This window comes from Mytilus edulis, chromosome 7, assembly GCF_963676685.1.
Source record: "Mytilus edulis chromosome 7, xbMytEdul2.2, whole genome shotgun sequence".
NCBI lineage: Eukaryota > Metazoa > Mollusca > Bivalvia > Mytilida > Mytilidae > Mytilus > Mytilus edulis.
Genome location: NC_092350.1, coordinates 29999746 through 30015739, shown reverse-complemented (window position 1 = coordinate 30015739; position 15994 = coordinate 29999746). Strand labels below are relative to the sequence as shown.

The 15994-nt window shown below is 31.5% G+C and overlaps 2 protein-coding genes across 3 annotated transcripts in view; one reads left to right on the top strand and one right to left on the bottom strand.

Annotated features, from left to right (window-relative positions):
* The window catches only part of LOC139481216 (organic anion transporter 3-like), a 54536-nt gene extending 43967 nt beyond the window's left edge, over positions 1–10569 (bottom strand). For both annotated transcript variants that reach the window (XM_071264382.1, XM_071264383.1), the window contains exon 1: positions 10271–10569. The gene's annotated coding sequence lies outside the window, so the exon portion shown is untranslated. The remainder of the gene's footprint in view (positions 1–10270) is intronic.
* Positions 10570–12522: 1953 nt separating this feature from the next.
* Positions 12523–15462, top strand: LOC139481205 (uncharacterized). Its single transcript, XM_071264366.1, has 2 exons — positions 12523–13197; positions 14138–15462. Exons 1-2 carry the CDS (start codon positions 12647–12649, stop codon positions 15306–15308), a joined length of 1722 nt encoding a protein of 573 aa, XP_071120467.1. The 5' UTR covers positions 12523–12646; the 3' UTR covers positions 15309–15462.
* Positions 15463–15994: the final 532 nt, after the last annotated feature.

Here is a 15994-nt window from a genome sequence, read left to right as displayed (position 1 = left end):
TGTTACAAGTATAGTAAAAAACGGGAGTAGGAAAACAGACCTTCAGGTTTTAGCATGTGAATTGCACACATTATGCTTTGAAAATAGTTGTAAAATTACGACACAATGGATACCTAGAGACCAAAATAAAGTGGCAGACAATCTTAGTAGATACTCTGATTGTGATGACTGGAGTATCAGTACTGACGTTTTTAATAGCTTAGATAATATATGGGGTATTCATACAGTGGACAGATTTGCCACAGACTATATAAGATTTAATTCTAAATTTTGGTGTAATTGTGCAGAAGCAGTAGATGCTTTTAAACAAAATTGGAAAGGCGAAAACAGTGGGTCGTCCCACCGCCTACTTTGGCTTGTAAAGTTATTAGAACATTTTTGGAAGACGAAGCTAACGGTACTTTGGTAGTTCCTTTTTGGAAATCTGCACCTTATTGGGTGTTATTGTGTGAATCAAACTGGAATTTTAAACGTTTTATAAACAACAAAAAATTCTTGACAGAGGAGAATTTTGTTATTACAGGGAGAGGTAATAATGGTTTATTTGGGAAACAAGGAACATTAACGATGCTTGCATTTAAGATAAGATTTGATTGATGTGTTTTTATCTTTGGAACAAGCTTAAACATCGAGCAGTGTGTGCACGAAGCCGTGGAGGACAGTGGAATTGAAGAGGGACATTCGTTACATAATTTAGTGAGGAGTTTATCTACACGGTTATTATATACCAGAAGTGAAAGTACTGATAAAAATATTATTACGGTTTTATGAAATGGAAAAGATTTTGTATAGAACATAGTTTGCTTTCTTTGCCAGCATCTCCAATTCATATAGCTTTATATTTTGTACATTTATTAGATAATGGTGGTACATTTAGTACTGTTAACACTGTTTTTTACTCCGTTAAGTGGGCTCACGAAATTTGTGGTCAGTTAGATCCAACTAGCAACACATTTGTGCAAAATTTACTCGAGTCTGCTAAGCGAACCGCAAAAAACCCTGTCAACAAGAAAGATCCAGTGTCTAAAGATATTTTAATTGATTTATGTAGTATGTATCAATATTCCAATGATTTAACAGTTGTACGAGATCTTGTCGTGATTTTGTTAAGTTTTAGTGCTTTTCCACGTTTTAGTGAATTGAGTCAATTGTAATGCAATGATGTCACTATCAAAGAAAGTTATTTGGTACTTAAGATTAGGAAGAGTTAGACCGACCAGTATAGAGCTGGAGATGAGGTGTTGGTATCCAAGGGGCAGTCTTTAGCTTGTCCTTATTCTATGTTCTTAAGATATCGTGGTTTGGCGAATATTTAAAAGCCACAGACATGTATTTATTTCGTCCTTTGTATAGATCTAAAGATAAATGTGGTTTGATTAAGGTTAATAGGCCTATAAGTTATACTACTGAAAGAGAATGTATGATAAAGCGTTAATCTCGGTTTACATTCTTTACGGTCAGGAGGTGCCACTTCGGCGGCTAATTCAGGTGTTAATGACAGGTGTTGGAAAAGACACGAAAGGTGGAAGAGTGATTCAAGTAAGGATGGTTATGTAGAGGGTTCTGTTGCTAACCGATTACAAGTTTCAGAGCATTTGGGTTTATAAATTGTCATTGTGTTCAAATTTTTTGTCCGCTGTTTAGCTGTCATTTATTTGAAGTTTGTTTCGTACATTACTGTGATTAAACAATTTGTCAGTTTTTTCTTTATACTCTATCTTTGTTGTTCTATATACGCAGCGAACTAGTCAACAAACTTAGGTTTGTAGTTGAGTTACTTTTCTTAGATGCTAAGGTACATGAGTATAGAAAAGACTAGATAAGTCCCGCGGCACGCTGTAAAGCGTGAATTTATTGTCTTCTCGGTAAGGTATTTCCGAGGCGTATGATTTTTTTTGGCGCCAAAAATTGTAGTGGTAAATAGATACATTTGTAGTTATATGAGTAAAACTTCTAGCCTTGCGTTCGTTCTGTGTACATCAATTTTTTTCATAAGCATAAAGAATGCTCAATTTGACAATTGTTAATTGTTAATGGTCTGTTATATATAATTTTTATATATATGGTATGGCTATATAACCGTAATCGGAATTGGATTATATGTTGTGTCTTATAATTTTTTTTATAGCCGTAGTCTTCGGACTAAAACTCCCTTTTATTTAGTTAGATTGAGCATTTTTTGTACATGCACATTTATGTTTTATGAGTGCGATCCAACACTTGAGTTTCGCATGGCATTGACAAAAGGATGCAGGTTTCCAAATTGGTTTTTCCTGATCGGCCACGAAACAGTATTTTGTGTGTTTTGAATATTGATAATTTGGAAGATGATGGCAAATAGTATTTTGTATATATTTTATGTTGTTATAATATTGCTGTATTGTAATAAAAGCGACAGCCCAGAAAAGATATACGCAGCGAGCTAGTCAACAAACTTAAGTTTGTAGTTGAGTTATTTTTCTTAGATGCTAAGGTACATGAGTATAGAGAAGACGTTCAAAATGTAAAAAGTTAACGACGACGACGGACGACAATTGATGAGAATAGCTCACTTGGCCCTTCGGACCAGGTGAGCTAAAAATGTAGAAAAACGTAATGATATCCTATACGTCGAGCAGATGTTATAAATAAGAAGATGACATAACGCTTATCATAACAAAGTGTTCTGGCAGTAACTTTACATAGGACAGGATACTTTACCCGTTTTGCATGATTGTATTGCGGTCTCAATATTTAATTTGAAATATTTTAAGAATATCAATTCAAAAGTATGATCATAAATTCAAATTTTTCTGATCGAACCCATTGGCGGTTAAATTGTGTTTATCCTCTTTATTCAAATTTTGAAGTGCATTCGAAAAAAAATGTTAAGTGTTATCCAGGCTTTACTTATTACTAATGGCCACCCTCAATTGAGAACATTTCTGATGAGTTGAAAATGTATAGGGCCTCTGATGAACAACTGAAGACGCTATCATGGCGGCAAAAACGTATAGGAAAGTCCAAGAAAAAACGGGACCCAATTTCAGACGATTTAAAACGATTTGGTCCGGTAAAAAGTTATGTCCATTTAAACTCTAGGATTGGCCGAATACACTAGGAGAATCAATAAAACGCAAACTACATATACTATAATCATCAAATCGTGGACGCAATACTTTTGTCTACTGACGTCAAATATTAATCTAAAACATTTCATTTCACGGTAAAATGATAATACTGATGAAGATGATAAATAATAACAATAATTTTATTGTAAGGAAAACATGACATTTTTCACTGTTTTAAAACATGCCTGGTATACATTTTTTTTTATCTCTATGATAATTGTTAACAAAAAAGTATGGAATTCAGCAATGTTTTGAGTCTTTTTTTTTAGATAATCTGAGTCATCATCAAAGTAATTTCATTTACCATGCTGCGTGAAGTTTTAGCTAAATTTAAAAATTAAACTAAATAAACTAGATACACAATCAGTTTAGGAATTTCAAGCGTGTCGCCACTCTGTATCCTTTTAAAACGAGAGACGTTAACCTGGCGAATTACCATAAATTGCTAACCATGCTTGTCCTACACTTGTCTATGACTATGAAATGCATGTCGATGTAAATGATAGCTTAATTGATATGATGATGCAAAGCTATACGGTTGCTTTAATATCTATGCGAAGCCGGTACATCAATGAATGAATCAAAACTGTTGAATGTTTAAAAGATTTTCGTAAAAAAAGAGTTAACGATTCACCTTTGCTTGACAACTGAATATATAAGGGCAAAAAAAGATACAAAGTCTAATAAAACATTTGAGGAATACTTCATGTGAAATCGCTTCATCATGTTTGCATGGTTTGGAACTAAAAGTAAAATACAAGATGAAAAATTCGAATATTGTTATGTAATATCAAAGCAATATGTAAATTTAAACATTTAAAAACTCCCACGTCCAATCAAGTATTATTTGCACTTGACTATAAAAATCGAATGTCCTTGTAAATGATAACATAATTGATATGATAACGCAAAGCTATACGGTTGTTTAATATCTAGGTCAAGGCGATGCATCAATAAATGATTAAAAACTATTGGATATTCAAATCATTTCTGTAAAAAAAAATATTCTTCAATTGTTTCATTTCTTATTCCTCCTATTGGCTTTCACATATTCGGCTTTAACCGTTCCTGATGAAAGTTAATCCAGAAAAGCTTTTCAAACGCATTATATTTATAACGCATTGTTTTAATATTTTACAGCACTGGGTCGATACCGCTGCAGGTGGACTATTTATCCGAGTGTATGATCTGCTTTGTACTCGGTACTTCGGTACTGACATGATTTATAACAAACATTTCTAAATTTGTCCGTTTATAAATTTTGCAATTATAGTCTTCACTATTTGTAATAAAAAGTATAATCACAAAAATACTGAACTTAGAGGAAGATCAATCTATTTAGAGAAATTAAGAATCATAAACAAATAAATTGGATATACCATGTTATTAAAATTATTTCATTCTGTTAAATTTGTCTTTTATCTTGTTTATATAAGTTCAATCAGGCCATGGAGAATCTAAGATAAAGACAATTTCAAAGAAAGAATTAAAATATATGTGTGATACAAGAGAAGTGTACTCTCTTGCTCATCTAGCCCCATGTGCATGCCAGGTATTATCATCACTTTGAGCTATTAGACATCTAAGAAACAATGTCGAACATGTAAAGGGAATCTTTCACCAATGATACTAGGATGATCCTTTACTACAGTGTTCCAAGTAAGAAATGCCCACCACAATGGACATAATTAGAACCATACGAGAAGAACATACATACAGGTTCTTATAAACCATCTTGCATATCAAAAATACATATATGTAGAAATGCAGCTTATGTGTTCCTCTACTAATTTTTAGTATTTTTTTTTTTATCCAAAAGCAAAGTAGTGGATCTCAATTTAACAGAATCATTTGGTAATACATATTTAAAAATAATTGTGTACAAAAAGTGTCTCCTCCAAGATAATCTTAAACATAAAACCCAAATATTGAGAAAAAAAACCACTATACATTTTTAGTGTTTGGTACTGGTCTGATATTGAAAATGGCTGTCACTGTGGAACACTATGGGGGAAAAACAGATTATTATTTTTATAAGAAAACACCGTCAAACATTCAAACATATTATCCACATTGATCTGTGTCCACACTTGTTATCGTTAAAATTAATGTTATTTCTTCAAATCATTAGTATTATCTTATCAAAATAATTGAAACATCACCAATCTTCATATACAAATCTTCTTTATATTCTGTGTAAATATATAAATATATCATAGTGAGGTAAATTATTGTTCCCCATGACGATCTAAATCGACCAAAAAATATAATTTTTATAACTATTTTTTATAGTTTTCGATGGTCATATTAGTAACTCATTCATAAAACAAAAAGGAAAATTGCTTACCGCACATAAGCTTTCTTTCCAAACAAACGCCAATAACAATATAGATTGTAAAATACTTTAATAGCATATCTCCTGTTTTAGGTTTTGCCGTTAATGTAATTTTACATTAGTGTAATATATAAAATATAATAATCTATTTTATTATTTTGTCACATATTGATTGAGATACATATCATACAACAATATTAAAACATACATAGAACAATCAATACCCAGCCATGTCATTTGGCTTATGAGACACATTGCACAAAATATATATACATGTTCTTAAAAATCCAACGATACCTTGAAATACTGTATTTTAAAAACTAATAACTATGATTTTAGAGTATTTTCAACATGATGAATAATAGTTATCAAAATTACCAGGATTATAATTTTATACGCCAGACGCGCGTTTCGTCTACATAAGACTCATCAGTGACGCGCAGATCAAAATAGTTCAAAAAGCCAAATAAATACAAAGTTGAAGAGCATTGAGGACCCAAAATTCCAAAAAGTTGTGCCAAATACGGCTAAGGTAATCTTCTCCTGGGGTAAGAAAATCCTTAGTTTTTCAAAGTTTTGTAAACAGAAAATTTATAAAAATGACCATATAATTGATATTCATGTCAACACCGAAGTGCTGACTAAAACTTAAGTAAAATTATTTAAAAATGTTTCGTAAAAAAATATTTACTTTACATACATCTAAAACTTCACATGCATACATCTAAAACTTCACACATATATGTGAAAATATTTACATTAAGATATTGCGGGGGGGGGAATCAACTGATATGCATAATTTAAATAAAATCAATGAATTAAAATAACTGTCCACGGTTAAAAATTTAAGTAAAAAATTTATGTCGCATGAAAATAGTTAAAAATTATGTAAATAATTTACGTTGCATAAAAAACTTATGAATACTTTTACATAAAAATGGCTGAATCACGGAGCAATTCATGATTTGTATAAATTTTAAATCGTCATTCAAATTTTCAAAATTGTTAATATGTTGTGAACATTCTGAGTAAAGGTCAAATCTTAAGTCATTATATAGACAACAGTTCAATAAAAAATGTTTCTCAGTTTCAACACTTTTGTCAGAGCATTACACACATAAACGGTCTTCAACAGGTATTGGCGGCTTGGTGTATCTTCCAGTCTCGATGGCTAACGGGAGCGATCCTGCACGAAACAGGGCCATTACACGTCGGTACGACCGTGGAATAATTTTTGACACATACGGTTCCACGGAACAGTTGCCTTTGTATTGCCTAAATGTTCTAAGTTTATTTCCATTGTCTTTTACGCGACCGTTAAAAAGTTCTCTCTGCCATTCTGTATTATTTAAGATGTTAACCTGTTCAGTGACTTTTTTCATGACTACTTTTGTACTTAATGATACATCACTAACAATGTTTCTAATTTCCAATAAGTTCACCATCTTGTTCACCTCCGTTTTCCAGCCTTTTCGTCGACGTGATATCCAACTCCAAATATCATATACAGTTCTACTTTGATCCATTTGTGTTAGTTTACACAGAAGCCGAACGCATGAAACACGCTGTTTATTCAAACATGAAGTCCATCCTAAGTCGCCCATAGTAGAAATATTAGACGTTTTTCTACCAACTGATAAAAAGTACTTACTGGCTTTATTTTGCACAGAGTTTATTACACTAAACGATTTTGTTCCCCAAATTCCACTTCCGTACATTAAGATAGGCTCCACCATTGAGTTGTACAATTTTTTATAAACTTTATATGACATACCACCGGATGAAATAAAACGTCCAAAAACAGCCCCTAAAGCTCGGCTTGCTGATTTTGCTAGTTCCTTGGTATTTTTTGTAAATGTAAGGTGTTCGTCAAGCCAGATCCCAAGGTATTTATAAGAATCAGTTATTGTTAAATCATAATTACTACATGTAAAATTAAAGTCTAAAATATCAAATGATTGCGGTCTAAAGTGAACAACTTTTAAAAGTTGGACATTGGCAGAGCACATTTCGCTGCGCTGGATTTAACATTCATATATTCAGTGAACAGTAATGATAGCCTCTGATTACCAGGGCTCATCATTCAACTTCTCGTACCAGACATATTACTTAAATATATTTATATTAGTGGTCTGCCATAATTTGCGGTAGCCACATTATAATTTACATATATATTAAATACAGACATTGATAAATATATTTCAGAGCAATATTGCCAATTTAAATACATATTATATATCATATATGTTATATTTTATTCAAGATAAAGCCGTGGCCAAATACTGCCAAAACCTTATTATCTATTTGTTATGTTTTGGGCCTCGAGGATAATCAGTTTAGGCATTTCAAGCGTGTCGCCACTCTGTATCTTTTTAAAACGAGAGACGTTAACCTCGCGAATTACCATAAATTGCTAACCATGCTTGTCCTACATTTTTCTATGACTATGAAATGCATGTCGATGTAAATGATAGCTTAATTGATATGATGATGCAAAGCTATACGGTTGCTTTAATATCTATATCAAGCCGATACATCAATGAATGAATCAAAACTGTTGAATGTTTAAAAGATTTTCGTAAAAAAAGAGTTAACGATTCACCTTTGCTTGACAACTAAATATATAAGGGCAAAAAAAGATACAAAGTCTAATAAAACATTTGAGGAATACTTCATGTGAATCGCTTCATCATGTTTGCATGGTTTGGAACTAAAAGTAAAATACAAGATGAAAAATTCGAATATTGTTATGTAATATCAAAGCAATATGTAAATTTAAACATTTAAAAACTCCCACGTCCAATCAAGTATGATTTGCACTTAACTATAAAAATCGAATGTCCTTGTAAATGATAACATAATTGATATGATGACGCAAAGCTATACGGTTGTTTAATATCTAGGTCAAGGCGATGCATCAATAAATGATTAAAAACTATTGGATATTCAAATCATTTCTGTAAAAAAAAATATTCTTCAATTGTTTCATTTCTTATTCCTCCTATTGGCTTTCACATATTCGGCTTTAACCGTTCCTGATGAAAGTTTATCCAGAAAAGCACTTCAAACGCATTATATTTATAACGCATTGTTTTAATATCTTACAGCACTGGGTCGATACCGCTGCAGTTGGACTATTTATCCGAGTGTATGATCTGCTTTGTACTCGGTTCTTCGGTACTGACATGATTTATAACAAACATTTTTAAATTTGTCCGTTTATAATTTTTGCAATTATAAAGAAACTGAGGTTTGGACATCGTCAGGTAAAGTTGACCTGAGATGAATTTGTCTATTTTTAGGTACTTTTGGTCATGAAGCTTTTCAACTGAGTTGGTTGTTTAACATCATTGGCTTTCAAAAATTCGGCGTTTGTTGTTCTTGATGAAGGTAAATCTAGGAAAGCGCTTTTGACGCATTAAAAGTATAACGTGTCGTTTTGATATTTAATGATGTAGATTTCTTTGATTTTATTTATCGAATGAAATAGAAAAAATAAAAATTTGAAGTCAAAGGAAACATTCGTAATTGAGTGAGTTCAATTTAACAAACTAAAATAGTACGTGAAAAATCGCATTATCATGTTTGGAAACTAAATATAATACAAATGTTAAATAAAAGATGACAAAGCCGAAAATTATTATGTATTATATAATTCAAGCAATGTGGAAATTTAAACATTTAAAACATTCCCACGTAAAAAAAAGTTACGCATTTCTTTACCGGTTATGCTATATATCAAAAGGTACAAACATTAAAGGTTTTATGTACCCATGGGTTCTTAAAAAACATATTGACTGTGCATATAAGTAGGGCCAGAAAACCTCCAGGACAAGGATTTTATGGATATATGTAACAAAGAAAGAACAAATCTATAATTGTTGGCCCTTGTTAAAAAAGTTTTCCATCGCAGTTTTAATGTATGTCATACTGACCACAGTTTTAGTTTAGCATTTCAATTAGGTAACAATATAGTGTTACATGTGCATAGAATGCTGTTTAAGCCACAAATCACTAACTGTAAATAACCATTTATGTTGGTAAAAAAAACATATTGTCAACGTTAGCTTTATTGTACTGTTTAACACATACTTTACTGCTTTAAATGCATATTGATTTAAAACTTATACTTTAAAGTTCTATTTATCAGTCAATTTACAGTAGAAAAGTGACCATTGATAACTACTTTCTCGATAACGTTTGAAACCAGTTTAAAACTCTCCTCCCCTGTATCAAAAGACTGTAACACATATTAACATCATAACTCTCCTCCCCTGTATCAAAAGACTGTAACACATATTAAACTCTCCTCCACTGTAACACATATTAAAATCATTACTCTCCTCCCCTGTATCAAAACACTGTAACACATATTAAAATCATTACTCTCCTCCCCTGTATCAAGAGACTGTAACACATATTAAAATCACCAAACATCTTAGAAAAGATAGTAATTTACCATCGTTTGGAAAAAAAGGTATTTTAAAATGAATGTTTGAGACTTATTTAAAAACATACATACTTAAAACAGTTATATAATCATTGTACATTCGGTCAGTTTTCCGAATTAAAAAAAATCCATTTTTTTAATTCTGCAACATTTATAGGGGAAAACTTTTTAATATTTAGTATATTTTTTATAATAGAAATTGGTCGTGCCACATATTTTTTTCAAATCAGTAAATTGTGTTTTTCCTTATTAATTCACACGTTTGATAAATTTAGAGGGTATGCCATTTTCTATGAAAAAGGTTATTTAGTTCATTGTACATATAGTGTACAATTAGTGCAATTAGTTTTAAATTTGGAAGAACATAGTACTTACTTAGTTCTGTTCTTAGTGCTGATATCAAGACTTAAGATGTATGATCTTTCAAACTGCTCGTTTAGCTTTTCGCACTACTTCATAATTGAAAATCATTGTTATGTATATCTTGTCATGTTGACCCGATGAACTATAGTTGCTTTATAATGCATATCAAACGGGTACACCAGTCACAAATGAATGCATTAAAAATGTAAAATATCTGAATATCAATGATTTTCAAAATTTTACTTGCACACGATAAACGATGAAGGTAAATCCAGAAAAGCGCTTTTGACGAATTAAAGTATAACGTGTCGTTTTGATATTTAATGATGTAGATTTCTTTGATTTTATTTATCGAATGAAATAGAAAAAAATTATAAACTAAAATAGTACGTGAAAAATCGCATTATCATGTTTGGAAACTAAATATAATAAAAATGTTAAATAAAAGATGACAAAGCCGAAAATTATTGTGTATTATATAATTCAAGCAATATGGAAATTTAAACATTTAAAACATTCCCACGTAAAACAAAGTTACGCAATTCTTTACCGGTTATGCTATATATCAAAAGGTACAAACATTAAAGGTTTTATATACCCATGGGTTCTTAAAAAACATATTGACTGTGCATATAAGTAGGGCCAGAAAACCTCCAGGACAAGGATTTTATGGATATATTGAACAAAGAAAGAACAAATCTATAATTGTTGGCCCTTGTTATAAAAGTTTTCCATCGCAGTTTTAATGTATGTCATACTGACCACAGTTTTAGTTAAGCATTTCAATTAGGTAACAATATAGTGTTACATGTGCATAGAATGCTGTTTAAGCCACAAATCACTAACTGTAAATAACCATTTATGTTGGTAAAAAAACAAATTGTCAACGTTAGCTTTAATTGTACTGTTTAACACATACTTTACTGCTTTAAATGCATATTGATTTAAAACTTATACTTTAAAGTTCTATTTATCAGTCAATTTACAGTAGAAAAGTGACCATTGATAACTACTTTCTCGATAACGTTTGAAACCAGTTTAAAACTCTCCTCCCTTGTATCAAAAGACTGTAACACATATTAAAATCATAACTCTCCTCCCCTGTATCAAAAGACTGAAACACATATTAAACTCTCCTCCCCTGTATCAAAAGACTGTAACACATATTAAACTCTCCTCCCCTGTATCAAAAGACTGTAACACATATTAAAATCATTACTCTCCTCCCCTGTATCAAAAGACTGTAACACATATTAAAATCATTACTCTTCTCCTCTGTATCAAAAGACTGTAACACATATTCAAATCATTACTCTCCTCCCCTGTACCAAAAGACTGTAACACATTTTAAAATCATCAAACATCTTAGAAAAGATAGTAATTTACCATCGTTTGGAAAAAAAGTATTTTAAAATGAATGTTTGAGACTTATTTAAAAACATACATACTTAAAACAGTTTATAATCATTGTACATTCGGTCAGTTTTCCGAATTAAAAAAAATCCATTTTTTTTTTTAATTCTGCAACATTTATAGGGGAAAACTTTTTAATATTTAGTATATTTTTTTGATAATAGAAATTGGTCGTGCCACATTTTTTTTTCAAATCAGTAAATTGTGTTTTACCCTATTAATTTACACGTTTGATAAATTTAGAGGGTATGTCATTTTCTATGAAAAGGTCTATTTATTTCATTTTGTTCCGATCCAATTTTGAAGTTTTACAACTTTTACAAGAAACATTTTTAACATGTTGAGATTTTAATATGGGAAAAAATATATAACTAATAAGAGTTGATGCGGCAAATTTTCAAACAAGGTTATTTAGTTCATTGTACATACATCAGAAACACACAATCATTTTCTTAGTCAACCTAATGACACCAAATGTATAGGAGGCCGTTTAATGAAAAACACACAATCACTTTCTTAGTCAACATAATGACACCAGATGTATATGAGGTAATTGAATGAGAAGCACACACTCATTTTCTTAGTCAATCTAATCATGCTAATGACATCAGATGTATAGGAGGCCATTTAATAAGCACACAATCATTTTCTTAGTCAACCTAATGACATCAGATGTGTAGGAGGTCATTGAATGAGAAGCACACAATCATTTTCTTAGTCCACCTAATGACACCAGATGTATAGGAGGTCGTTCAATGAGAAACACACAATCATTTTCTTAGTCAATCTAATGACACCAGATGTATAGCCCTTTCCGATAACTAGGTTATTTCCCTTTAGGCGTTCTCCGCTATCGGAGATTTACTGCTTCCGGTAGGTACACCTACCAGCGTCCATAACAACGCCCACTTCATCAATTACTAGTTTACTATATATCGATATCTACGTGAACCAGGACAGTTTTTATAGATAGCAATGGCAAGTGACTTCAATACTTGGAAAAAGAAAGAGTTACAGCATTTTCTGAAGAAATGTAACCAACCAACTTTCGGAAATAAGCCTGAATTAATAGAGCGGGCAAAAGGGGCTAAAGATCTGGGCCTAGACATAAACAATAATGCACCCCGAGATGATATAAAGTCGCCTCTTCTCACGCCATTAGGTGAAAATTTACCCAGTCCAACAGAATTAAAAGAGGGTTGGTCAACTAACTGTGACCAATTTCCGGACTTTACACACAAAGAACTATATGACTTTTTAGTTTTAAGTAGACATAGATCTTACGATGCCAGTGAAATGGGAGCTAGACGTCAACTGAAGGCAAAGGTTTTTTACCAAGAAGGACACATTTCTAACATTAATTGCCACCAAATATCTGAAAAGTGCTCCCACTGTATCATCAAGTGCCACTGTCTCCCATCTATACCAACAAAGGATAAGAAAAAGAAGCCAGCATACCAGACTTGGGTGTATTTGTCGAAGGTTACTGGGAGAGTTCATAATGCTGAGTGCAACTGTGTAGCAGGGTAAGTTTCTTTAGAATATTTTTTTTTTTGCAAAATGTATGAACAATCCTCAATATAAAGCAAACATTAATTTGTTCATGCATCACCTGCATTCCATTTTTATTTAAAATGATTCTACTGCTAGAAATAAGATAAAGTTGATTTTGTTGATCTTGTAATGTAAAAATGAACCCGTAAAAAATATTTTCAATATTAATGATTTTAATCTCCTCTATTATTTCATTTTATGACTTTAATAGTATGATTATTCCAAAATTAAGTTATTTGGATTTTTTTCTTCATTATTCAACCATTTGAGTTATGTTTACATACATTTTTTTATATTGTTAGTACAGTTACTATTGCATATTTACACATATTCATTAAAAAAATATGCACATAATAAATGACTATTTTTTTTTAAATCTCATTTAGATCAAATAATCATATTCAATTTCATTGTCACTGTATATGTTATTTCCTGTTATCAGCTGGTAATGAGACCAAGCTGTGCAGGCAGACTACATTTTGTACCTGTAAAATTGCATGTTTTCCTGTAATAAATAAATATACTGGACCAATTAAGATTAACTTGTAGGTGTCAAATATATTATATTGTCATAGGAAGAACATGTGATTATTTTTACAAATTTTCACAATCAAGATTCATGTTGTAAATTAAATTAAATCATTTCAAAGTTAAATATTTAAAGCAACATGAAATGATTACATGTACTTACTAATCATTAATTAGAGCATGGAAATAATATAATAACCATTTTTATAATGCAGAAGCAAGTTTATTTTTATTATCTTAATGTACATTTCCTATCTATTTCTAATCTAGTTCCAATAAATTAATGTTTATATTGTTACTAAAGTTTTATTTTGAAGTGTTTCAACAATTGTTTTGTTTTTATAGTTATTTGACTACAAGTATTGATATAGAAGTTTTTTGCAGGGCTGGAGAATCCTGTAGTCACATAGCAGCTCTTCTATATGGCATAGCAGACATAACACAACAAAAATATTCTGGCAAGATTGCACCAACCTCAAAGGCTTGTGAATGGATAAAGCCACGCAACAGAAACCTGTCTCCAAAAAAATCTCAAGAAATGGTATTCAATAAATTTAAGTCTCCCGATAGAAAAGTTTCCCTTTACAGTGTAAATGAGTCGTTCTCGAAAGATCTGTCAACTCCAGCAATTCTTAGCTTTAAGGAAAGACTTATGAATGTAAACCCTGATGCTGGCTGGTTAATGAACTTTCCACAAATATCAGATTCATGTGAGAATAATACAAGTGTATCAACATTGCCAAAACTTCATAACATAAACTTTTCGTACATGGATACAGTTGATATTACTAGTATCGAGTGTGTTCAACATTTTTTATCCTATTTTGATAGTTTGAAAATAACAAAGGATGATTGTAGTAAAATTGAAGTAGCTACAAGAGAGCAACACAAAAACCCTCTATGGAAACAGGTACGCAGAGGGCGACTAACGGCTTCAAAGTTTGGGAATATTGTCAGGAGAAAGGTTGACACTGAACCTGACAACCTCATAAAGTATCTTTTAGATTACACACCAAGTTTCACAAATGCAGCGATCAGCTGGGGCAAAGATCATGAGCAAATAGCTATTGATAGCTACCTCATTCGTGTAAGGGAGAGTCATCCACCACTCACAGCTACAAAAAATGGTGTCATTATAAATGAGAATTTGCCACATTTGGGTGCTACTCCTGATGGATTAGTCTATTGTCCACATTGTAATCCATATCATGGTGTGATTGAGGTTAAATGTCCTTATGCCCTAAGAGACATGCATCCGTTGGAAGCGGCAAGGCAGAGCAATTTTTGTTGTGAACTGGATAATTTTGGGCGTTTAAGACTTAAACGTAGTCATTCTTATTATTATCAAGTTCAGGGACAACTAGCTATAACTAAACGTGCATGGTGCCACTTTGTTGTTTGGACCAATAAAGGAATGGAGTTTGAAAGAATATGCTATGACAAAGAACTTTGGGAAAACATCATGTTACCTAAGTTAAATGCATTTTTCTGTAGTGCCATTATACCAGAACTATTTACAAGCCGTGTAAAACGAAGGCTGAAATTGTACAATTAACTCTCCGACTAATTCCTTAAACATGTTAAATGTGAAACAATGTTTTCGAACAGAAGATAATTTATTGTTTTAAAATTTCATCATGTTACTTAAGAGACATGTACAACCTACATACATGTACCTGATTATATTTATATATTCTAGCCAAAAATAATCATGGCAGTTGAGAGTAAACGTATTAAACATGTTAAAATTTAATTTTAGTTATCTTTCTCTTATAGTATTTCTGAAATGCACACAAGAAAAGTCATATAAATTACTGTGGATTCATTCATTTTTAATTTATTGTGGTATACAACTTTTTTTCAATTTGTAGAGGTCAAATCATGGACGTCACTTGATCAAATAAAAATGAAAAAGTCTGAGAATGGGTAAACCTGAAAGACTGTCATGTCAGAAATTTATTCTGGAACGAACACCAAAAATTTGAACCCTACAATATAATTTGCAATTAAAGGTTCAAATTATCCTAACATTAAAACAAGATTTTCACCATGGTGTGCTTCAACTTGTTCAAATATTAAAAAGCTATACAATTTTGTGAAGTACAGTGACTGATATTAGATATCAGGATGTCATGATTGCTGTTCTGTGTCAGAGATGTATAAACCACAAATCATTTTATTTATACAGGTAAATGCATGGTTTGGCTAAATATGTTTTGAATATGATGGTATATGGGTTTT

What these genes read in the sequence shown, in the direction of transcription:
- LOC139481205 (XM_071264366.1), top strand. Translation starts at nt 12,647, where the DNA reads ATGGCAAGTGACTTCAATACTTGGAAAAAGAAAGAGTTACAGCATTTT. An exon ending in GAGTGCAACTGTGTAGCAGG is followed by an intron (nt 13,198 to 14,137) that starts GTAAGTTTCTTT and finishes AGTTTTTTGCAG; the next exon opens with GGCTGGAGAATCCTGTAGTC.